Below are 26,406 nucleotides of genomic sequence, written 5' to 3'. Positions count from 1 at the left end.
ATGCGGTGACCAGAACTGCATGCAATACTCCAGGTGCGGTCTCACCAGAGTTTTGTACAGCTGCAGCATGACCTCGTGGCTCCGAAACTCGATCCCCCTACTAATAAAAGATAACACACCATATGCCTTCTTAACAGCCCTATTAACCTGGGTCGCAACTTTCAGGGATTTATGTACCTGGACACCAAGATCTCTCTGTTCATCTACACTACCAAGAATCTTCCCATCAGCCCAGTACTCTGCATTCCTGCAACTCCTTCCAAAGTGAATCACCTCACACTTTTCCGCATTAAACTGCATTTGCCATCTCTCAGCCCAGCTCTGCAGCCTATCTATGTCCCTCTGTACCCTACAACATCCTTCGGCACTATCCACAACTCCACTGACCTTTGTGTCATCCGCAAATTTACTAACCCACCCTTCTACACCCTCTTCCAGGTCATTTATAAAAATGACAAACAGCAGTGGCCCCAAAACAGATCCTTGCGGTACACCACTAGTAACTAAACTCCAGGATGAACATTTGCCATCAACCACCACCCTCTGTCTTCTTTCAGCTGGCCAATTTCTGATCCAAAGCTCTAAATCACCTTCAACCCCATACTTCCGTATTTTCTGCAATAGCCTACCGTGGGGAACCTTATCAAATGCCTTACTGAGATCTATATACACCACATCCACGGCTTTACCCTCATCCACCTGTTTGGTCACCTTCTCGAAAAACTCAATAAGGTTTGTGAGGCACGACCTACCCTTCACAAAACCGTGCTGACTATCGCTAATGAACTTATTCTTTTCAAGATGATTATAAATCCTGTCTCTTATAACCTTTTCCAACATTTTACCCACAACCGAATTAAGGCTCACAGGTCTATAATTACCAGCGCTGTCTCTACTCCCCTTCTTGAACAAGGGGACAACATTTGCTATCCTCCAGTCTTCCGGCACTATTCCTGTCGACAATGACGACATAAAGATCAAGACAAAGGCTGTGCAATCTCCTCCCTAGCTTCCCAGAATATCCTAGGATAAATCCCATCTGGCCCAGGGGACTTATCTATTTTCACACTTTCCAAAATTGCTAACACCTCCTCCTTGTGAACCTCAATCCCATCTAGCCTAGTCATCTGTATCTCAGTATTCTCCTCGACAACATTTTCTTTCTCTACTGTAAATACTGACGAAAAATATTCATTTAACGCTTCCCCTATCTCCTCTGATTCCACACACAACTTCCCACTACTATCCTTGATTGGCCCTAATCTAACTCTTGTCATTCTTTTATTCCTGATATACCTATAGAAAGCCTTAGGGTTTTCCCTGATCCTATCCGCCAATGACTTCTCGTGTCCTCTCCTTGCTCTTCTTTGCTCTCCCTTTAGATCCTTCCTGGCTAGCTTGTAACTCTCAAGCGCCCTAACTGAGCCTTCACGTCTCATCCTAACATGAGCCTTCTTCTTCCTCTTGACAAGCGCTTCAACTTCTTTAGTAAACCAGGGCTCCCTCGCTCGACAACTCCCTCCCTGCCTGACAGGTACATACGTATCAAGGACACGCAGTAGCTGCTCCTTGAATAAGCTCCACATTTCGATTGTTCCCATCCCCTGCAGTTTCCTTCCCCATCCTACGCATCCTAAATCTTGCCTAATCGCATCATAATTTCCTTTCCCCCAGCTATAATTCTTGCCCTGCGGTATATACCTGTCCCTGCCCATCGCTAAGGTAAACCTAACCGAATTGTGATCACTATCACCAAAGTGCTCACCTACATCTAAATCTGACACCTGGCCGGGTTCATTACCCAGTACCAAATCCAATGTGGCATCACCCCTGGTTGGCCTGTCTACATACTGTGTCAGAAAACCCTCCTGCACACACTGGACAAAAACTGACCCATCTAAAGTACTCGAACTATAGTATTTCCAGTCAATATTTGGAAAGTTAAAGTCCCCCATAACAACTACCCTGTTACTTTCGCCCCTGTCGAGAATCATCTTTGCTATCCTTTCCTCTACATCTCTGGAACTATTCGGAGGTCTATAGAAAACTCCCAACAGGGTGACCTCCTCTCCTGTTTCTAACCTCGGCCCATACTACCTCAGTAGACGAGTCCTCAAATGTCCTTTCTGTCGCTGTAATACTCTCCTTGATTAACAATGCCACACTCCCCCCTTCTATTACTTCACTGGAAAGTTCAAAGTGAAGCTAACTGGATTGGACAACAATAGAAACTAATAAACTGAGCAGAAAGTCGAATCCCCACCACCGGAAAGAGAATCCGGGGGGATGTAGATTTCCAAAGAGATTTTCCTTCAAATGTGTCAGACCCTATTTCAGTATTGTACAACTCCCGATAGCTTCTTAGAACTGAATGGGATCTCTTTTAACATCAGCTGCAACCTTCACAGAATGTAAATTTCAGTGAAACTGTGGATTTCCCAAGCCAGTGTTCATGATGATCTATTTCTACCTGATATTTTAGATTTATTGTATTTCATGAGTTAGTGCATATAGGGTTCCGGTGGTGGGGATTCGACTTTCTGCTCAGTTTATTAGTTTCTATTGTTGTCCAATCCAGTCGCTCTGAACAGGCTCCAGAAGCTGGCCGAGCGCGTCTACCCTGAGGCACAGTGTGGCTTTCGTGCAGAGAGATCGACTATTGACATGCTGTTCTCCCTTCGTCAGATACAGGAGAAATGCCGTGAACAACAGATGCCCCTCTACATTGCTTTCATTGATCTCACCAAAGCCTTTGACCTCGTCAGCAGACGTGGTCTCTTCAGACTACTAGAAAAGATCAGATGTCCACCAAAGCTACTAAGTATCATCACCTCATTCCATGACAATATGAAAGGCACAATTCAACATGGTGGCTCCTCATCAGAGCCCTTTCCTATCCTGAGTGGTGTGAAACAGGGCTGTGTTCTCGCACCCACACTTTTTGGGATTTTCTTCTCCCTGCTGCTTTCACATGCGTTCAAATCCTCTGAAGAAGGAATTTTCCTCCACACAAGATCAGGGGGCAGGTTGTTCAACCTTGCCCGTCTAAGAGCGAAGTCCAAAGTACGGAAAGTCCTCATCAGAGAACTCCTCTTTGCTGACGATGCTGCTTTAACATCTCACACTGAAGAATGCCTGCAGAGTCTCATCGACAGGTTTGCGTCTGCCTGCAATGAATTTGGCCTAACCATCAGCCTCAAGAAAACGAACATCATGGGGCAGGATGTCAGAAATGCTCCATCCATCAATATTGGCGACCACGCTCTGGAAGTGGTTCAAGAGTTCACCTACCTAGGCTCAACTATCACCAGTAACCTGTCTCTAGATGCAGAAATCAACAAGCGCATGGGTAAGGCTTCCACTGCTATGTTCAGACTGGCCAAGAGAGTGTGGGAAAATGGCGCACTGACACGGAACACAAAAGTCCGAGTGTATCAGGCCTGTGTCCTCAGTACCTTGCTCTACGGCAGCGAGGCCTGGACAACGTATGCCAGCCAAGAGCGACGTCTCAATTCATTCCATCTTCGCTGCCTTCGGAGAATACTTGGCATCAGGTGGCAGGACTATATCTCTAACACAGAAGTCCTTGAAGCGACCAACATCCCCAGCTTATACACACTACTGAGTCAGCGGCGCTTGAGATGGCTTGGCCATGTGAGCCGCATGGAAGATGGCAGGATCCCCAAAGACACATTGTACAGCGAGCTCGCCACTGGTATCAGACCCACCGGCCGTCCATGTCTCCGTTATAAAGACGTCTGCAAACGCGACATGAAATCGTGTGACACTGATCACAAGTCGTGGGAGTCAGTTGCCAGCATTCGCCAGAGCTGGCGGGCAGCCATAAAGACAGGGCTAAATTGTGGCGAGTCGAAGAGACTTAGTAGTTGGCAGGAAAAAAGACAGAGGTGCAAGGGGAGAGCCAACTGTGCAACAGCCCCGACAAACAAATTTCTCTGCAGCACCTGTGGAAGAGCCTGTCACTCCAGAATTGGCCTTTTTGCCACTCCAGGCGCTGCTTCACAAACCACTGACCACCTCCAGGCGCGTATCCATTGTCTCTCGAGATAAGGAGGCCCAAAAGAGTGCAAAGCCAGAACTGTTCACAGTCAGAACACATAACTTTCTAATTCAGTTACGGCTCCTCTACCCGCTTGAAAAAACGGATAGGTTTCCATCGCCGAGCTGGTGCAAAACCTTAAAATCAGTTTGTGAATTCACATGGTGGGTGCATCGACAAAGATGAACCGATTCACATAACAACAGAAACCAAAGCTGCTTTTGTTTAACGCACAGAAGTGATGCAGTCAGGGCCAGGCATTCAGTGTGTTGCTAGATAGAAATGCGGACAAAATGTAATTCCGATTTTGGGCTGTTTCTTTAAAAACAAACAATTACAATGTCTGTTTGCGTAAAACGAGAGCAGCCCAAATCTGCAGTATTTTGCTTTTATTACATTGAAGGGAGTTGGCTGCTTGTTCAAATGACTGGAAGTAATGTCAATGCTCCCCTGCTTCAGGATCTCACGGGAGGTGTCTCTCAATTATAAATATGGGATTTCTCTCAATCTCTCATCCCACAGTTAGTTGGAGTTCCGTGTCCAGCGGCAAGAGTCACCATCACTTCTCAGACAGAATGAGAGTTCCATTGAGCTTTTATCCATTTAAAATGTTAGCACCACTTGTCCAGACAGGAATGATTTACTATCCGATTATAGCAGCAATTGGAATCCCAGGTAAGTGATTATATTCAGTCACTAAATGTACAAAGTAGAGGTTAACTGTATTCCTGCTCTTATCTCGGTAACTGTTCCTTTTCACTGTTTTTTATTCTCACGCCAATCCAAAAGCAGAACCTCATTCCTTGTATTTTCCACTCTCCTCTACTCATTACAGATTATTTGTTGACGTTAAAATGTTCTTTTAAATCTCCATCAAAGCCTGCAGCTTATTTTCTTCATTTAACATCTTCAAACTGGTTCCGTCTGAACTGAGAATCAGTGCAGTGTGATAAAACGGATTATTTCAGTTTAATTTTTCCGTTGCCCAACAGACTCACTCTCCTCTCCATTCCAGGAACAGTCAGTAATATCTGACAAGCAATAACTTTTACTCTTCCTTCACTGTTTTATAAAATGCCCCAGTTTCTCCCCCTCTGATTTCTGCTGGGGACAGATCTGCTGACAGATATATACTTGTGAGTACGGACAGTCAGCACCGGGATTTGTTCAGTCCCATTATTCAGATATTCTCACTGTTCTCAGTCTGTTTCTATAATGTGTTGGATCTTATTCCTGATGATCACAATCCACTCCGAGTGTGGATTTGTTCTCCGTGAAGGAACACAGACTCTCCCTCTAATCTTCTCTCCTGGCCGGTTACCAGCCTGTTCTCAGTTACCTCTTCTCCCACCGAGCGGGTATTCTGTTCCTTTCAGCCGGTGGGAGGCAGCTGGTTTCTGTCCCAGACCTTCCTGCAGGTGGGGCAGGGAATTCAACACAGTGAAAGAGTGATTTAAACACTGCAGCGGGACTCTGTGAAACGGTCCTGCGTTGCCCCAGTTGAGAAACTCGTTTCAGCTTTCACCATCCGGATTTGACCAATCTCACGCTCGCAGTTTGATACAAAAACGCTGCACTCTGAGCATGTCCGTCCACCCAGTCAAATCACTGGTCCTCTCAAATATCATGTAATTTAACTCCAGATTCTTGTACATAGAAGATATCCTAATCATATTTCCACACCCTGTCCCCCTAAACCTTCACCACCTCTTCCTCCATCCACCTGTTCAATCTACTCTGTATCTGGATATAGTTTCTGCCTCAACCCCTAATCCTGGAACTGAACTGCACCGTTTCCCAACTCTCTTTGTGAAGACATTTCTCCTGTTTTCTGTTCCAAATATCTTCCATTTAATCTTTCAGCTCTGCTGCCTCCTTCTTCACCGTCTCATTTTTTCGAAACCATGTTCTTCCATCCACCTTCTCCCACTCTTCCATAACTTTAAACACTTCCATTATATCGCCCTGTAATCTATGTCGCTGTTACTTTCTTCTCCCTCACATTTACAGTTTAATGTGACAGAGCCCAGTGTGTGAAAATGGTGCAGTTTAACCCTTACTGTACCACGGACTCAAATTCCCCACTTGAGGTGTGAAAGTAAAATCTCACAATCAGTGGAACGAGTCCCCATCTCCAGAGGACACTGAACCTTTACAGATTTATTTTTGAAGAAATGTGACCGACATTAAACTCCAATGCTCCGGCTGTTGTTTTTTGAAATTCTGCTGAGCCTATTTAAAGATGTTACACAGGAAGAGAAGAGTGAAGTGAGTTGTCTCACTGTCTCACTGACTCTCACTAACCTCAGGGCCAATGCAGCCCAATGCTCCCATTGGAAGATTCACTCCTGTATTTCGAAGGGTTTCTCTGAATGTATCCGCTCACGGGGTCAGTTAGATCTCGGTGTCCCGCAGCAATATTCATAATTATTTCTCATAGATAAATGAAGTTTAATTTATTGTGCATCCATTTGACCAAGCAATTCTTTGTGTTCCTGGTTACGGATTCTAAACTTATTTATTTTATGCAGGGTTTAACTGTATCACCGCTCGTTTTGCGTATTCTTCAAATTGCTGTGTTTCTTCTGAAGTATTTGTTTTGCTGTTTCTAATTCAAGATCAGAGTTTAACTATATATCAAGTCAGTAGATATCACGTCTATTACAGTAGAGAAAGAAAATGTTGTCGAGGAGAATACTGAGATACAGACTACTCGGCTAGATGGGATTGAGGTTCACAAGGAGGAGGTGTTAGCAATTTTGGAAAGTGTGAAAATAGATAAGTCCCCTGGGCCAGATGGGATTTATCCTAGGATTCTCTGGGAAGCCAGGGAGGAGATTGCAGAGCCTTTGTCCTTGATCTTTATGTCGTCATTGTCGACAGGAATAGTGCTGGAAGACTGGAGGATAGCAAATGTTGTCCCCTTGTTCAAGAAGGGGAGTAGAGACAGCCCTGGTGATTATAGACCTGTGAGCCTTACTTTGGTTGTGGGTAAAATGTTGGAAAAGGTTATAAGAGATAGGATTTATAATCATCTTGAAAAGAATAAGTTCATTAGCGATAGTCAGCACGGTTTTGTGAAGGGTAGGTCGTGCCTCACAAACCTTATTGAGTTTTTCGAGAAGGTGACCAAACAGGTGGATGAGGGTAAAGCCGTGGATGTGGTGTATATGGATTTCAGTAAGGCGTTTGATAAGGTTCCCCACGGTAGGCTATTGCAGAAAATACGGAAGTATGGGATTGAAGGTGATTTAGTGCTTTGGTTCAGAAATTGGCTAGCTGAAAGAAGACAGAGGGTGGTGGTTGATGGCAAATGTTCATCCTGGAGTTTAGTTACTAGTGGTGTACCGCAAGGATCTGTTTTGGGGCCACTGCTGTTTGTCATTTTTATAAATGACCTGGAAGAGGGTGTAGAAGGGTGGGTTAGTAAATTTGCGGATGACACGAAGGTCGGTGGAGTTGTGGATAGGGCCGAAGGATGTTATAGGTTACAGAGGGACATAGATAGGCTGCAGAGCTGGGCTGAGAGATGGCAAATGGAGTTTAATGCGGAAAAGTGCGAGGTGATTCACTTTGGAAGGAGTAACAGGAATGCAGAATACTGGGCTAATGGGAAGATTCTTGGTAGTGTAGATGAGCAGAGAGATCTTGGTGTCCAGGTACATAAATCCCTGAAAGTTGCCCCCCAGGTTAATAGGGCTGTTAAGAAGGCATATGGTGTGTTAGCTTTTATTAGTAGGGGGATCGAGTTTCGGAGCCACAAGGTCATGCTGCAGCTGTACAGAACTCTGGTGCGGCCGCACCTGGAGTGTTGCGTGCAGTTCTGGTCACCGCATTATAGGAAGGATGTGGAAGCTTTGGAAAGGGTGCAGAGGAGATTTACTGGGATGTTGCCTGGTATGGAGGGAAGGTCCTACGAGGAAAGGCTGAGGGACTTGAGGTTGTTTTCGTTGGAGAGAAGGAGGAGGAGAGGTGACTTAATAGAGACATATAAGATAATCAGAGGGTTAGATAGGGTGGATAGTGAGAGTCTTTTTCCTCGGATGGTGATGGTAAACACGAGGGGACATAGCTTTAAGTTGAGGGGTGATAGATATAGGACAGATGTCAGAGCTAGTTTCTTTACTCAGAGAGTAGTAGGGGCGTGGAACGCCCTGCCTGCAACAGTAGTAGACTCGCCAACTTTAAGGGCATTTAAGTGATCATTGGATAGACATATGGATGAAAATGGAATAGTGTAGGTCAGATGGTTTCACAGGTCGGCGCAACATCGAGGGCCGAAGGGCCTGTACTGCGCTGTAATGTTTTATGTTCTATGTTCTATGTTCCTCCCATTCCGCCACTTTCTGCATATGATCTGCTTACTGGGATCATAATATGCTTATAATATCCCGCAAAATCTCCTCTCTACACTGTCAGCCTCGCTACCTCGCTGTATTTTAAGAAACTCCTTAAAAACTACTACTTTGACCAAGTTTTTGGTATTTTTTTTACTTCTTTCATGGATATGGACATCGCTGGCATCATTACCCATCCCTCATTGCCCTTGACAACTGAATGGCTTCCTAGGTCACTTCAGAGGGCAGTTAAGAGTCAACCACATTGCTGTGGGTCTGAAGTCACATGTAGGCCAGATCACATCAGGAAAGCAGATTTTCTTCCCTGTAGGACATGAGTGAACCACATGGGTTTGACAACAATCAATGATAGTTTCATAGCACCATTACTTAGACTAACTTTCAATTCAAGATTTGTTAATTAATAGAATTTGTGTTCTACCAGCTGTTGTGATAGGATTTGAACCCGCATCTAGGGCATCAGCCTGGGTATCTACATTACTAGTTCAGTGACATGACTACTGTACCACTGTCTCCCCATCTGACCTCATATCTCTTTATGTGGTTCTGTGTCACAGTCTGCTTCATAATGCTCCTGTGAAGCACTTTGGCACATTTCGTTACCATAAACGCGCGCTATGAACAGAAGTTTTGTTGTAGAAAACCCCAAATTGTTATCTTCATGCAATGTCATCTTGTGCACGTGTATTAACTATTATCTAAATGGTGAAAGGTTGCAAAGCTGTAAGATGTAGAGGGATCTGGGTGTCCTAATGCATGAATCACAAAAGGTTAGTATGCATGTACAGCAAATCATTAGGAAAGCAAATGGAATGTTACCGTTTATTGCGAGGGAAATTGAATACAAAGATAAGGAGGTAATGATTCAGTTATACATGTCATTGGTGAGACCACATCTGGAATACTGTGTACATTATTTGTCTCCTTTTTTGAGGAAGGATGTAAGTGCGTTGGAAGCAGTTCGGAGCCGGTTTCCTAGACTAATGGAGTGGGCAGGTCGTCTTCTGAGGAAAGCTTGGACAGTTTAGGCTTGTATCTGCTGGAGTTTAGAAGAGTAACAGGCAACTTGATTGAAACATAAACCCTGAGGGGTCTTGACAGGGTGAATGTGGAAAGAATGTTTCCTCTTGTGGGAGAATCTAGAACTTGGGATCACTGTTTAAAAATAAGTGGTCATCCATTTAAGACAAAGATGAGGATTTTATTTTTCCATCACAGGGTAGTGAGTCTTTGGAAATCTCTTCCTCCAAATATGGTGGAAGCAGAATCTTTGAATATTTTTAAGGCAGAGGTAGATTGATTCTTAAGCTGATAAGCAAGGGGTGAAAGATTATCGGGGATAAAAACAAGAAATGCTGGAACCATTCAGCAGGTCTGGCAGCATCTGTGAAAAGAGAAGCAGAGTTAACGTTTTGGGTCAGTGACCCTTCTTCGGAACCGGTTGCGAGCTGGGAGACAGAGATCGGTGATGCATGTTAATGTAATGTTACTTTCCTTTATCTTTCGGATGTATGAATGATAAACTGTGCATGAGATGCAGTTGTACAGAGTCTTGGTCAGACCCCCGCTGGAGTACTGCATTCAGTGGGGCAGCGCCCCACTGGGAAGATGTATTGGCGTTGGGGCGGGGGTGGCCTGGGGGTTTCAGCCCAGATTCAACAGACTGATACCAGGGCTGAAAGGATCAAATTCAGAGGACAGGATCCATAAACTTAGCCCGTGTTCCCTTGTGTTCGGAATTTTGATGGGTGACACAGTCCAAGTATTTAAATTGATAATATGATTTGAAGGGTAGATGGAAGTAAACTGTTTCCTGGCGCCGTGTAATCGAAAACAAGGGAAAATAATCTTAAAATTAGAATTATGCCATTTAAGAATGAAAGCAGAATTTTTCACGGAAGGAATAGCGGAAATCTGGAGTTCGTTCTCTTTAAAGCCTGTTACTGCTTGCTCAATTACATTTTAAAGACTGAGATTGATAGATTTTTAAGGTAAGAATATAAAGGACGATGGAAACAAGACATGAATGGAGTTAAGGCACAGATTAGCCAGGGTCTAATGGAGTGTTGGGAAAGGCTTGTGGGGCTGAATAACCTCCTCTTGTGTTCTTATATTCCTCTGCGTTAATCACCAGATCATCAGAACTTCTGAAATGAGTGAAACATTAATCGCAAGACTGGAATCAGTGTAACTGAAACCTCTATCGGGACAAATGGTTTCTGATGTTATTCTTACCGTGTTTCGAGTTCCCAGTAAGTCTCTCTGAAGTATTACTGATGGTCTAAATCCATCTCTCCCTCGATGAATGCTCTCTCTGTTCATTTACTCTGTTCGTTTTGAAGTGATTATTTTGCTAATTTCAGGTCTGTTACGGAAATTACGAGAATATCATGCACTGCCGTTCCTCCATCTTCCATTTGGGATATATTTATTGATAGGACAACGTTCTTTCAAACTCCAGCTAACACACCAATGGTTTTCTACATTAATAGTCTCGGGCTGTTACGGTTTTATTTCAGAATGTGAACAGCATTCACAGAATGGGATATGATGAGATTATGAAGTAGTTCCAGTTAATCTGCAGCAGCGACACGGGCCTTTGCTGAATGTTCTCCTGTGGACATTCTCTGGTCACTTTATCTCCATCGCCCTTCACTGCAACAGCCGTGGTTCAGTGGTTCCCCTCTCCTCTCTGAGTCAGGAGGATGTGGTTTCGAGACCCTTTTGAAAGTCCAGGTTGATAGTTCAGTGAAGTACTAATGCCATGCTGCACAGTTGAATAACAGACACTCCTAGGCTGTTTTATATGAACCTCAAATTCACAAACTCTGTAGCTTCCAAATCAGTATTTTTTGACTCACAATTTGCGCCACCGGATGTGATGTCTTTCCTATCGTACTCTTTCGAACAAAGTACTCCTAAACGAATATCACGAAACAGATTATTATTTTGTGGGGCTTTGTGTGCAAATTCACATTTAATTGTGCACTCGGAAGTCAAAGTGACCACCTCCCGACAGAAGGTGAAGGCCCATATTGACACTGTGTGTGAAACTTACCAGAGCTAGGTATTACTGCGAAGTTCAAGGAACTCTGTGCTGAGGTCGCTGGTAACATTGTTGTATTGCCAATTATTTCCTGAAACCACACTGGTCAAACATCATATTCAAAGCTTCAATCGTGCACCAACTTCAGTAAAGATGTATCCTCGCTAAACTGTATGATAATTTTGTATGTCAGTTGAAAAATACATTATAATGTTTATATTTCGGATATTACACGAACAATGAACGCTGAGGCTGAAGGAATCGAGAGTTGGGAAACGATAAGCATTAAGGAACAGTTATAATGACATTTTTAGATTTAACAGGCGACATTGGTGGTTGGATTCTGTGAGCGATGGACATTGTTTGCTTTGTTTCCAGTCATTGCATAACATTTACAAACAGAAACAAGTATAAATGATTGTAATCGTTTTATAATTAGATTCATTGTTAATTCAGAGTCACGACTCCTTAAACTGTCACTCTAAGTAAGACGGGGACTATAATTAATAAATCATTGAATAACTGGTACAATTGTTAAATCAATGACTATTTGAATAACGAACAGGTGGCATGATTGATCAATGTTTATGGCAGAATATTTTAGATAAATAAGTTACGAACGAAACTAAAACGTATTGGGAGCAGTCTCACCACACGGACTGCAACGGTTCAAGAAAATGCCTCACCTCCATCTCTCGCAGTGACTGGGAAGCAACACAACATCTCTGATTCCGGATTACTGCAGTCATTTTTCTTAGAACTTTCCCACGACATTTCTGTGTCAAAGGTACCCGTCCCACTCACTCCTCACCCAACCACACACACACAAACACTGAATTAAATTAAGCTTATACACTCTGAAACGCCTGTGATAGAATTTACACCGAAGAGTTTATTATCAAAGTCAGTTCTAGAGGAATATAGTTAATTATTTCGACACCAGCTGCTCAGGATGTCTCTTCAGTGCAGAAATGTCTCTGGTACATGTTGTATTCTCTCTCTCTCTCACTTTCCGGCTTACCCTCTTTCTATATCAAATTGTTAAACTGTTGAAGGACACAATATCCTGCAGATCCCAAGGATCCCAGTCAAACTATTCGGAATATCTCTTATATTGTTGATTGTTTGTTCTGGAGCTCAGGTTTATATATTGCCCCGATCCTCTGGGATGGACTTCAGGACAGTCTTTCACACCAGGGAGATGGATTCTCAATATTGCTGATGTACCGGTTTAATATTACAGAGCGATTCGGCCAATTCAGAGGGAACACCTTCTTACTCATTATCTCTGAAGGTGACTCTCGGTAGGTATCTGGTTTTACCTGAAACCTCTGGTCTCACTTGCACTGATCTTTGCAGCCATCCTGGTATCGCCACCACCATCTCCCTCTGAGGTTTCCTGCAATATCAGAGGTGACAACATCCTGGTCTGGATTGTCGTCCTTCTTCTATCGTCTACTTTGGAAAGTTCTTCTGTTCCGAGGATCAACGGATGAAATATTGTTGTGTTGCTGCTCACATCTCAACTTCACTTTGCGGCCATTGTTGGATTTTATTCAGATGGGATTGTGTTGTTTAAATCGCCGATGAATTTCCAGAGAGGGGAAATCGGCTGAACATCTGAAATGTTCATCCGGTGGTTTGTAAACAGAAACTTCTGTTATTTGGTCGAGTTGATCCACAGCAATTCACCATGTCATATGTTGTTTGGCAGCTGTTTTTCACCGGTCTTTACTCATTACCGCTAGTCTGAAAATATAACCTGGCAACTCTAGGCCATTTCCCTCACCAGGTATCTACTCTCCTCTGCTGTTCACGGATCCAAACCCCGCCGTTTAATCTAATTTCTTGGCGGTCCTCGTTTAGCATTTACCACATTTTGGGCCGGTTTCATTCTCACGATTCCCTACTAGATCATTTATCTTCCAATTTATAATTGACCATTTATTACTTATTTTCAATTAATTTTTTTATGTTTTCTTTTGATTAGTTCATTTGTTCTTTCACTGGACTGTTACTTCTTGCAATTATTTATAGTTTATTATCTCACTGTTAACTTACTTGTAGCAGTTCAATGGCTGGAAATTTACCCCGAGCTCTTCCGTTCTCCACTGCACGTCCGATGATGTTACAGAGGAACGGGAGCAGCTCTGAGCAAATTCCACACAAAGTCTACTTGGTTCGTTCTATGTTATTTGCTAAAGGTATCTCTTTAAATTTATTTACTCCACACTGTATACATTACATTGCAATTTCATATCAAAATCTTTTCAATTACACAGTTCCAGCAGCGGTAAACTCCAGTTCCCATCCCATGATCCTGCAGTAAAGGACATTTCATACTAAACACTGTGGACCTGAATCATTCCTTGTATCCTGATGGATGATCCTTTTTTTTCTGTTCGTTTGTGTTTTGCAGTAAATGTGATGACGATTGTGATCCTGTCCCGGGGAAAGTGTGGTCTCTCCAGATGTATCACTCACTACCTGGTCGCCATGGCAGCAGCGGATCTATTGGTCACTATCACTGACGTGGTGTTAAATCGGATTAATGATTATTATTTCCCGACTACCTTCCTGTTTCTCACCCCTGTGTGCTCTTTCCACACCGTCCTGGTTCGTGCAGCCACTGATATTTCTGTCTGGTTAACAGTCGCTTTCACTTTTGATCGTTTTGTTACTATTTGTTGCCAGAAGCTGAGGACTAAATATTGCACCGAGAAAACGGCAGCTGTAGTTATAGGAACTGTGTGTCTGCTGTTCTGTTTGAAAAACATTCCCTGGTACTTTATATTTGAACCCTACATTACAATCGACAACAGACCCTGGGGCTGCCATCAAAAGCTGCAGTATTACACATTAACTGCATGGGTAGCATTTAGCTGGATTGACCGCTGTCTCACCCCACTGCTCCCAACATTCCTGATATTACTGCTCAATGCTCTGACCATTGGACACATTTTAGTGGCCAGTAGAGTCCGCAGGAGGTTGAGGGGCACCAGGAATGCCGTGGATCACAGTGATCCGGAGATGGAGAGCAGAAGAAAATCTATCATTTTACTGTTCGCTATATCCGGAAACTTCATACTGTTATGGATGACGTATGTGATATTTTTCCTATTAATGCAAATTACAAAGCATTATTATTCAACAGACTTCAATGACCCGATGATGATCGCAGACTATACCAGCTACATGCTCCTGCTTTTGAGCTGCTGCACAAACACGTGTATTTATGCAGTGATCCAGACTAAATTCAGAGAGGAGCTGAAGAATGGGATGAAATATCCACTGAGGATAATACTTACATTATTGAAACAAAGAAAATAACAGAGGAATTCCCAGAATTGAAGCTGAATCACATCTCATATCATATCCTGTGTTCTTTGTGTCTTCTGCTGACTCCATCTCTGGCCCACTCTGCTCCAGTTATAATGTTGGACAATATCAGACAAAGACTGTGTTTTTCAATGTAGGAGTCTGTGACCGAGGTAGAAACGGTGACATTATCCAGATGATAATAGAGGTTTTTGTTTTCTCTTTGTTTTCTCAATGAAATTGATCCGGATGAAACTGACGAGCACAGCTGTCGATACTTTGATCTCCGATCCTGCTGTCTTCACAGTCCAGAGTGTCTGCAGCCACGGCATGCGGTAAGTCCATTGAGGTGAAGAAGGAGCTGCGGGACCCGAGAGAAGTCCTGAGAAAAGGTGCCCCGAACACCCAAAAAATCCACGAACGCACCCCCCCCCCCACCCCCCGGCCGCAACTTCAAAGCGCCCGCGGGAGATGGCTCGGAGAGCATCTGCAGCGCACTGTCGGCAATGCTGCATGCCTTTATTTAAACCACTGCAAAAAAAAAACCCTTAGCAAATGTAATCGCCTCCAAGTCTGCTTCACCTCCCGAAGGACGTGGATGAGCTTTCCGGACGTCGATGGTGGGCACTGAGGAAATGGCTTATTACCTGCACCAGCTTCCCCCCCACTCCCACCCCTTTACCCCCCTTCCACCCCCCCACCCCCGTCCCCTTCCCTGCTCCACCCTCTCAGCTCACCCCCTCACAACCCCCGTCCCAGCCCGCCCCCCCTCGCACCATCTTCACCCCGCACCCCCTTCCCCTGCAACCCCCCCACCCCCTCCCTCTACCCCTCCCCCTTGCATCCCCTCCTCCCACCGGCACCATCCTACACCTGTGTAGGGGCCCCAACAACCCCACTGCCTTGTGGGCGTCTCGGGAGGGACCAAGGCTAAGGGAGTAAACCCTAACAGAAAATCCGGAGCGGAACCCCGTAGGCGGTCATGTGTCACCTTTGGCATGTTTCCGGCAGTTCCTGCAGCCATACTGGTGCCAAACGTCGTGTCCTGCACTCCTTTGGACCCCACCAGAAAGGCCGAGAGGGGGGTTTTGACGACTGGGCAACTCTCAACCTCCATAAATTTGCCCAGGCATGCGCCATGGAGAGGTCACTCCATAGTTGCCTCACAGCGACTAAAACAACACGGAAGGCAGCAGTTATGGGTTATAAGTCCAGATAAATTGGCGTAGAAACTGGGCGCCACGGGTTGCCTTTGTCGGTGGGAGAGGTCATTGCACCTCACTGGACAGCTACCGCCCGCCTCAAACCGGGCAGCCCCCGGTCAATAAGGTTCTGTCCCGCCACAGTCTGCCTGCTTCAATGGGTGCTTGGAGTTCAGGGTCATTGCCCGAAAGGTGGACTGATACACCGCACCAAACAACATGAAAAAAGGAAAGAAGGTACCAGCCCTTTGCTTTGCAAGCTGGAACGTCAGAACTATGTGTCCTGGCCTGTCAGAAGACCTTACACAAATCAACGATTCTCGGAAGACCGCCATCATTAACAACGAGCTCAGTAGATTCAATGTGGACATTGCAGCACTTCAGGAGACTCACCTCCCGCGAGTGGCTCTCTAGCAGAGCAAGACTACACCTTCTTCTGGCAGGGCAGGGATCCTGAAGAACCAAGACAGCATGGAGTGGGCTTCGCCATCAGAAACTCCTTGCTCAGCATGATAGAGCCTCCCTCAAATGGCTCGGAACGCATACTGTCCATCCGACTGCTCACCACCTCTGGTCCAGTACACCTACTCAACATCTATGCTCCAACACTCTGCTCCCCACCTGAAGCTAAAGACCAGTTCTATGAACAACTCCATAACATCATTAGCAGCATCCCCAACACCGAACACCTATTCCTGCTGGGGGACTTTAATGCCAGGGTTGGGGCCGACCATGACTCATGGCCCTCCTGCCTTGGGCGCTATGGCGTTGGAAGGATGAATGAGAACGGGCAGAGACTGCTTGAGTTATGTACCTATCATAACCTCTGCATCACCAACTCGTTCTTTCACACTAAACCCTGTCACCAGGTTTCATGGAGGCACCCAAGATCACGTCGTTGGCACCAGCTAGACCTCATTGTCACAAGGCGAGCCGCCTTAAACAGTGTTCAAATCACACGCAGCTTCCACAGTGTGGACTGCGACACCGACCACTCCCTGGTGTGCAGCAAGGTTAGACTCAGACCAAAGAAGTTGCATCATTCCAAGCAGAAGGGCCACCCGCGCATCAACACGAGCAGAATTTCTCACCCACAGCTGTTACAAAAATTTCTAAATTCACTTGTAACAGCCCTTCAAAACACTCCCACAGGGGATGCTGAGACCAAGTGGGCCCACATCAGAGACGCCATCTATGAGTCAGCTTTGACCACCTAAGGCAAAAGTGCGAAGAGAAATGCAGACTGGTTTCAAACTCATAATGAAGAGCTGGAACCTGTCATAGCCGCTAAGCGCATTGCACTGTTGAACTACAAGAAAGCCCCCAGCGATTTAACATCCGCAGCACTTAAAGCAGCCAGAAGTACTGCACAAAGAACAGCTAGGCGTTGCGCAAACGACTACTGGCAACACCTATGCAGTCATATTCAGCTGGCCTCAGACACCGGAAACATCAGAGGAATGTATGATGGCATGAAGAGAGCTCTTGGGCCAACCATCAAGAAGATCGCCCCCCTCAAATCTAAATCGGGGGACATAATCACTGACCAACGCAAACAGATGGACCGCTGGGTTGAGCACTACCTAGAACTGTACTCCAGGGAGAATGCTGTCACTGAGACTGGCCTCAATGCAGCCCAGCCTCTACCAGTCACGGATGAGCTGGACATACAGCCAACCAAATCGGAACTCAGTGATGCCATTGATTCCCTAGCCAGCGGAAAAGCCCCTGGGAAGGACAGCATTACCCCTGAAATAATCAAGAGTGCCAAGCCTGCTATACTCTCAGCACTACATGAACTGCTATGCCTGTGCTGGGACGAGGGAGCAGTACCCCAGGACATGCGCGATGCCAACATCATCACCCTCTATAAAAACAAAGGTGACCGCGGTGACTGCAACAACTACCGTGGAATCTCCCTGCTCAGCATAGTGGGGAAAGTCTTTGCTCGAGTCGCTCTGAACAGGCTCCAGAAGCTGGCCGAGCGCGTCTACCCTGAGGCACAGTGTGGCTTTCGTGCAGAGAGATCGACCATTGACATGCTGTTCTCCCTTCGTCAGATACAGGGGAAATGCCGTGAACAACAGATGCCCCTCTACATTGCTTTCATTGATCTCACCAAAGCCTTTGACCTCGTCAGCAGACGTGGTCTCTTCAGACTACTAGAAAAGATCGGATGTCCACCAAAGCTACTAAGTATCGTCACCTCATTCCATGACAATATGAAAGGCACAATTCAACATGATGGCTCCTCATCAGAGCCCTTTCCTATCCTGAGTGGTGTGAAACAGGGCTGTGTTCTCGCACCCACACTTTTTGGGATTTTCTTCTCCCTGCTGCTTTCACATGCGTTCAAATCCTCTGAAGAAGGAATTTTCCTCCACACAAGATCAGGGGGCAGGTTGTTCAACCTTGCCCGTCTAAGAGCGAAGTCCAAAGTACGGAAAGTCCTCATCAGAGAACTCCTCTTTGCTGACGATGCTGCTTTAACATCTCACACTGAAGAGTGCCTGCAGAGTCTCATCGACAGGTTTGCGTCTGCCTGCAATGAATTTGGCCTAACCATCAGCCTCAAGAAAATGAACATCATGGGGCAGGACGTCAGAAATGCTCCATCCATCAATATTGGCGACCACGCTCTGGAAGTGGTTCAAGAGTTCACCTACCTAGGCTCAACTATCACCAGTAACCTGTCTCTAGATGCAGAAATCAACAAGCGCATGGGTAAGGCTTCCACTGCTATGTCCAGACTGGCCAAGAGAGTGTGGGAAAATGGCGCACTGACACGGAACACAAAAGTCCGAGTGTATCAGGCCTGTGTCCTCAGTACCTTGCTCTACAGCAGCGAGGCCTGGACAACGTATGCCAGCCAAGAGCGACGTCTCAATTCATTCCATCTTCGCTGCCTTCGGAGAATACTTGGCATCAGGTGGCAGGACTATATCTCTAACACAGAAGTCCTTGAAGCGGCCAACACCCCCAGCTTATACACACTACTGAGTCAGCGGCGCTTGAGATGGCTTGGCCATGTGAGCCGCATGGAAGATGGCAGGATCCCCAAAGACACATTGTGCAGCGAGCTCGCCACTGGTATCAGACCCACCGGCTGTCCATGTCTCCGCTATAAAGACGTCTGCAAACGCGACATGAAATCGTGTGACATTGATCACAAGCCGTGGGAGTCAGTTGCCAGCATTCGCCAGAGCTGGCGGGCAGCCATAAAGACAGGGCTAAATTGTGGCGAGTCGAAGAGACTTAGTAGTTGGCAGGAAAAAAGACAGAGGCGCAAGGGGAGAGCCAACTGTGCAACAGCCCCGACAAACAAATTTCTCTGCAGCACCTGTGGAAGAGCCTGTCACTCTAGAATTGGCCTTTATAGCCACTCCAGGCGCTGCTTCACAAACCACTGACCACCTCCAGGCGCGTATCCATTGTCTCTCGAGATAAGGAGGCCCAAAAGAAAAAAGAATAGAGGTAGAATTTCATTGCATTAAATCACACTGCTGGACCCAAAGAGATAAAGGAACCAGCACTGAGGTTTAGGTTGGTGTGAGAATAGGTGAAATGTGGGATATGATTCAGAACATGTGAGAAATCCCAGGGGTGGGTGAAAGGAGAATAATCCTGTGTCAAATTAATATCTAAAGATAAGGAGGTGGAGGACAAATATGTGTGAAATCCGTAAAGTAATAAACAGATCAATCTTGTAAAGGACATGTACTGCTTTTGGTCTTTTATTGTCTCTATTTCGCCAACATTTCCTCCATCACCATTGTGGATTTTTTGAACCTTCAGCTATGGAATTTCCAGTAGCGAGTTGACTTGGTTTGTGTCTATGAACAGTGTTTTTTCTAGTAGCTCGCCCCCTGGGTTTGTGTCTGGAGTCAGAAAGTCGGTTAGACTTTAGAGGGAGGCCACTCGGTCCATCGAATTCATGCCGGTTCTCCACCGAGCTATCCAATCAGACCAGAAGTGGACACAATGCTCTCGTTGGGTCCTAACCGGAGCTTTAGAAAAATCTGGCATAACTGCCCTGCTTTTGGACTCAATGCCTCTATCTGTGCAGCCTTTAACTCCAGAAACAGATGTTCGTGTCCCATCCACATCTCAGTTTGTGTGAAGGACTCCCTGGGTCAGTATGTTATCCAATACAAACAATGTGGAATTTATTTAAAGTCACATAATACTGAGTTGTATTCCAGGAGCAGCGGTGGTTTTGTGTATGGATGTCGCTTGCTGAAACACTATTTGATTTCCTCTTCTGAAATAAGCAGGTACCAATTAATGCGTTGCTGTTCGACAGGAGTCACATTCAGGCCAATCCGGGACTATGTTTAGCAGAACATAGTTCATTTGTCGATGTATTCGCGCGACCTGGGCCCATTTACTCACGGAAACAAAAAAAAAATCATTTTAAAAACATTCAACATTGATCATAAAAGCGATCCAGGGATAATAGCAATTAGTTAATCAGTGGTCGCCTAGTTTAAACGGTAAATGCAGGAACATGCGAATTAGGAGCAGGAGTAGATCACTGGACCACACGAACCTGCTCCGCCTTTCAATAAGTTCATTGCTGAGTTGATTACTCCACATTTCCATCTACACCTGATAACTTACTATCCCCTGTGGTTGTCTTTGATTTTTAACCTTCGAGTAATCACAAGATTACTTCAGCTCTGCCGCATGACGGCTCATACTGTATAGTTTTTAATTTACTCTTTATTCACTTCAGAAATTCAAATCCAATTTGCTGCCCATTTCACATATTAATGTACTGAACTTGAACAAATGGTGAATATTCCATCTTTCAATTATTTTGAGAATAATATCTACACAGAGCCTTATACATGCTCACAAGAGGATATTTTTCGAATACGCTTTCAGTTTTGTTCGACTCCCGTGAAGAAAAAACAAACAAAATAAACACATCAAAATTCCTTCTTTGAATGATCAGGAATCTGGTCACACTATTCGCTCAGTTCATCGCCGCTCCACCAGGCCCGAAGAGACTCTTCTTCAATCTCCATCTCAAAATAGATTCCCATGGGATTCCCAATCCCACTCTGCTGCCCTCATCCAGCAAGGAAACCTCACACAACTGCTGAGCAAAGTGCTTGAAATTATTTAACTGCGGACATGTGACCAGGAAATGGAACAGATTCTCGTCCTGTGTCCTGCACACTGGGCAGGTTCCCGCCTCCCCTCACCCCATTTTATACAAAACAGGCAAGATAAATATCCAGTTGTAGGCCAATTTAAAATACACTTCAATCCATTCTGGACATTCAGAATACATCCACACAAAATACTGTGGATGCTGGGAATCTGAAATTAAAAAACCACAGGAAGTGCAGGAAATACTCAGCAGGTCTGGCATTATTTGTGCAGAGACAAACAGAGTTAACGTTTCTACTCTGTGACTTTTCATCATTCTTGTCGGACATGATCCGTGTTGCTCTTTTCGAAAATCCCACCCGAAAGACAATTGCTGAACTGAATTTTGCAGAATCTGCAATGACTTTTTGTTTTTTTATTAATACACGCAATGGCGCTTACCCATTGTCTTTCGAGACAAGGAGGCCAAAGAGAGAGAGAGAATTGCCATTATTTACTATCAAGAAGAAATGGTCGGATTCGTTCTTGCTTCATACTTGTGTGGCGTGAACTTAACTGTCTGTATGTAAATTTGTCTTTGTGCTTATGTCTGTCTGTGTAACTGTCTGTGTGTATGTTTCTGTGCCTCAAATTGTCTGCACTTTTCTGCGCGGGTGTTTGTTACTCAGTCTCCTCGATCCAATTACTCTGGATCTGAATTTACAAAGAGATGGAAATGTGAATTGTAAATTTTCTTTTAACAAATGGAATTGGTTTCCGTTTGCGAAAAAGAAAAAACGCAACAATCATGCAAAGTAATTCTTCATTGCGTTCGTCCAGCAGGCGTAGGAGAAAACAAAGGTACAAAGACAGCTGGTGCCATAATTCGGATTTGAACCGAGGTTGCAGCGGCCACGACGCAGAGTACTAACCACTGTAAGATCACGGCGCCACGTCCCACCTGGGCAGCTCAGCGCTTACCCTATAACACACTCAAAAATGAAACTGCTTCGAAAAGATGCATTTTGATGACAAGACCAAAATAAGAAGTCAACAATACTCCCCGCGAATGGAATTCGACACACGCCCCAGCACCGACTACAGCTTTCATCTACTAGCTTAGACCGTTCACCCAGGTTACCATCAATAACTGTCTACAGTTTTGAAACTAACTGAAAGCTGGTTTTCCTGATGATTGCCCGCCCACTCCATGGTTTTGCATTGGACAGAGAGAATACAATCAAATGTTATCAAATGTATTTTTGGAAAGACTGAGTGGAACAAGAACCATGAACGCCACCATCTGTAGACTGTGGATGTGTTCCTCATTAGTATAATGGTGAGTATTCTCATCTATGATATAGGAGAGCGGGATTGAAATTGCTGACAGCAACAATGCAATTTTAACAAGTCAAACTTTTCAGTCGTTGTGTAACTTCCTAAACGTCATCATCCTGGAACATTAACTCTGTTTCTCATTACAAAGATGCTGTCAAACCTGCTGAGTAACTCCAGCATTCTCTTTTTATATTTCACATTTCCAGCATCTGCAACATTTCACTTTTGTGTGAAGTTGGGGAATATATGACTCTATTTGTGGATAAATCTCGACTCCGTTTGAGACCCACAGCTTCTGGTTGGATTCTCTCCGTCCAATACAAAACCTTGGACTCGGCGGGCAATCGGGGGAACCCAGTTTTCAGTTAGATTCAAAGCTGTAATCAGTTATTTATGATACTCTGAGTGAACGGTCTAAAGCAGTGCATTAAAGCTGTAGTCACTGCTGGGACATGTGTCGAATTCCATTCGTGGGAGTATTTTTAACTTCTTATTTTGGTCTTCACCAAAATGCATCTTTTCGAAGCAGTTCCGTTTTTAACTGTATTTATAGAGTACTCGCTACACTGTGTAATTGGCATGTGGTGCTGTGATCATATTGTAGATAATTCTCTGTGTTGTGGCCGCAGTCACCTCAGTTTGAATCCGCGTTCCAACACCAGCTGTCTTTATACCTTTGCTTTCTGCTTCGCCTGCAATAAAGAATCAGTTTTCATTGTATGTTTGTTATATTTTTCTTGTTTTGCTGACGGAAACCAATTTACTGCATCAAAACCTCGCGCTCTCACATGGCTGTACTTGATGCTCCAAAATGCAAATCCACCTCTTCTCCCAGATTTTTCTCCTTCCACGATCACTAACCCTCCTTTACTTTCCTCCTTCCATTTCATTGTCACTTTACTGCGGGATTACCTAATATAACACTCACATTCAATATTTAAGCGTTTATGTTGTTCTGACACCACCGCTGTTCCTGGGGGTGGATCTCCCATTTACACCAATGTACATCTGTGCCTTGAAACCAGTCGATACTTTTTGATCTGTGGGATGGCCAGTCAGACAAGCGCTGTGAAAGCAGGACTGACCTCCGGAAGGGCAGCGGCGCCATTGGTCACAACATTTTCTTGGGAATCTGTTGATAATTTCAAAGCTAACTGAAGACCTGGGTTTATTTTTTTTTACACGCTGGCTGGCGCTTTTCTCTAAGCAGATGAAGTGAATGAAAGATGGGCTGACAAGCTGAGGCGGCGCATCAAGTTGGAAATTGTTCCGAATTCAAGTTATCTGCTGAAATGTGCGATTGAAATGAATGGAGGATAAATGAAAAGATTGCGAATGGTGAATAAGGAGCGATTAGAACAGGTTGGTCCTGAGAGAAATATCGTTTGAACTCCTGTGACGCAGGAGGCTGTGTTCAGAAACTGCAGGCTTTAAAACACTTGTGTGGAAATATAAAGAACGCTCTTGGGTGAGAAGAGCTGAAAAAGCAAATGAGTCCTTGAGACAAGTTCCGTTTTGTTAGGAAAACTGCTCTCGTGAAAATGCAACATTAAAAACAGAAACTGCTGGAAACATTCATCAGGTCAGACACCAGCTGGTGATTCAGTTGGCTGAAGAAATTATTCCTCTTTATTTACCCAATCAAATCCCTTTAATGTTTAAACAACTCGATCAGTTCATCCCTCAATCCTCCTCCAGACTCCGAACTAAAACAGTATTTGGAAAGTGGGTCGGCAGACTGTGGAATACAGTGGCACGGGGCAGCGGACAATATTTAAAATACTGCAACCTGTGGGACAAAGGGACAGAGGTCGAAGAAAGACACATGTGAGATTAGCTGTGAGACAGAATCTACTTTAAATTCATTTCCCCAACCACCACCATCACCACACAACGCACCAGATTTACTTTAAATACTTTCATAGTCTCCTTCATATACTAACGCATTTAACGGCTAATCGATAAGGTATGGCGTTTTATCTGGTGTAAGTTATCTATTTTATATATGTGATCTTGTCCTCGGTGATTAATCTCTAATTCCAATATTTATCTGGAATCTGGTTTCAGTTTATACACTAGACACAAGGTTTCAGCAACCGGTGAGCAGGGACCGAGACTGAGACTGGTCTGTGCCGTGTCGGAGCAGAACACAACATTCCTGCTGTTTATATTCATTATCCTGTTTAATATTTATCTGACATTGCCGTTAAATATCGGAGAGTTTAGATTATTGTAATGATCGCTGCGATTCTGTCCCAGTTGTGGAATTTGTAGCAAATTGAAAATGACAAAAGAAGTTAAAGAGTCATGACCGAGATTAAACACTCAGTGCAGAGTCAGAGAGATGTGAGGTTATTTTACAATGATAGGTCATCGATCTGAAATGTTAACTTTGCTCCTCTCTTCGCAGATACTGCTTCACCTGCTGAATATTTCCCACATTTCTGTCAATACGTTGGACTTTCAGTCGCCGCAGATTTTTTTTTGCTGCGGATGGAGAATTGAACTTGTTCAATACTGAGTTGTTGCAGTTGTCATGTTCGAGCGGTTACGGCGTTGCATTTAAAATCCACTGAAAAATACACCGCGCAGGGCCGAGCCTTCTCACAGCGGAACCGCTTTATTTTTAACTGAATACTTCAAACTTTACTTTATTTATTTACTCCGCCCTCTCCAGAAGGATTTTGAATATTTCAATATCGATCCCAAGGAAACTGAAGGATTACCTAAAAATCCGCATTAATTTCCTGATAAAAGAACTGTGTCGCATTCAAAGTATTAATTCGAATAAGGAGTTTTTAAACTGTCTATTCACATAAGAACATAGAACATACGAACTAGGAGCAGGAGTAGGCAATTCAGCCCCTCGAGTCTGCTCCACCGTTCGATATGATCATGACTGATCTCATCTGGGCCTCAACACTTTCCTGCCCGTTCTCCATAACCCTTCAACCCATTGCTAATTAAAAATCTGTCTATCTCCTCCTTAAATTTACTCAATGTCCCGGCATCCACCGCAATCTGGGGTAGTGACTTCCACAGATTCACCACCCTTTGAGAGAAGTAATTTCTCCTCATCTCTGTTTTAAATCTGCTACCCCTTATCCTAAAACAATGACCTCTTGTTCCAGATTGCCCCACCAGAGGAAACATCCTCTCTACATCTACTTTGTCAATCCCCTTAATCATCTTATATACCTCAATTAGATCTCCTCTCATTCTTCTAAACTCTAGAGAGTAAAGGCCAAAACTACTCAATCTCTCTTCATAAGACAAACCCTCTCATCTCTGGAATCAATCTAGTGAACCTCCTCTGAACTGCCTCCAATGCAACTAAATCCCTCCTCAAGTAAGGGGAGCAAAACTGTACGCAATACTCCGGGTGCAGTCTCACTAATGCCTTGTACAGTTGCAGCAACACTTCCCTACTTTTATATTCTATTTCTTTAGCATAAATGGCAAAATTCCATTTGCCCTTCCTTATTGCCTGCTGTACCTGCATTCTAGTTTTCTGCGATTCATGCACGAGGACACCCAGATCCCTCTGCACCGAAGCACTCTGAAGTTTCTCTCCATTTAGATAATTTGCCTTTCTAGTCTTCTGACCAAAGTCGATAATCTCACACTTATCCACGTTAAAATCCATCCGCCAAATTTTGGCCCATTCATCTAACCTATCCATATCGATTTGTAAATTTCTTATTTCTTTATTGCAACTTACTATCCCACCTATTTTAGTGTCATCTGCAAATTTGGCTATAGTACCTTCTATCCCTGCATCCAAATCATTAATATAGATTGTAAACAGTTGGGGCCTGCGGACCGAACCCTCTGGCACCCACTAATTCCATCTTGCCAACCAGAAAAAGACCCATTTATCCCGTCTCCCTGTTTTCTGTTGGTTAGCCAATCCTCTACGCAAGCTAATAAATTGCCCCTAACCCCAAGTGATCTTACCCTGTGTATTAACCTTTTGTGCAGCACCTT

General features: G+C 44.4%; 1 protein-coding gene across 1 annotated transcript; it reads left to right on the top strand.

The window, feature by feature from the left end:
* Window positions 1-4,668: 4,668 nt before the first annotated feature.
* On the top strand, window positions 4,669-14,794 carry LOC137361307 (probable G-protein coupled receptor 139). Its single transcript, XM_068026190.1, has 2 exons — window positions 4,669-4,735; window positions 13,884-14,794. Exons 1-2 carry the CDS (start codon window positions 4,669-4,671, stop codon window positions 14,792-14,794), a joined length of 978 nt encoding a protein of 325 aa, XP_067882291.1.
* Window positions 14,795-26,406: the final 11,612 nt, after the last annotated feature.

This window comes from Heterodontus francisci, unplaced genomic scaffold (assembly GCF_036365525.1).
Source record: "Heterodontus francisci isolate sHetFra1 unplaced genomic scaffold, sHetFra1.hap1 HAP1_SCAFFOLD_550, whole genome shotgun sequence".
Classification (NCBI taxonomy): domain Eukaryota; kingdom Metazoa; phylum Chordata; class Chondrichthyes; order Heterodontiformes; family Heterodontidae; genus Heterodontus; species Heterodontus francisci.
Note: the sequence above shows the minus strand (reverse complement) of the source record. Positions and strands in the feature narration are given on the sequence as shown.

What these genes read in the sequence shown, in the direction of transcription:
- LOC137361307 (XM_068026190.1), top strand. Translation starts at nt 4,669, where the DNA reads ATGTTAGCACCACTTGTCCAGACAGGAATGATTTACTATCCGATTATA. An exon ending in AGCAGCAATTGGAATCCCAG is followed by an intron (nt 4,736 to 13,883) that starts GTAAGTGATTAT and finishes TGTGTTTTGCAG; the next exon opens with TAAATGTGATGACGATTGTG.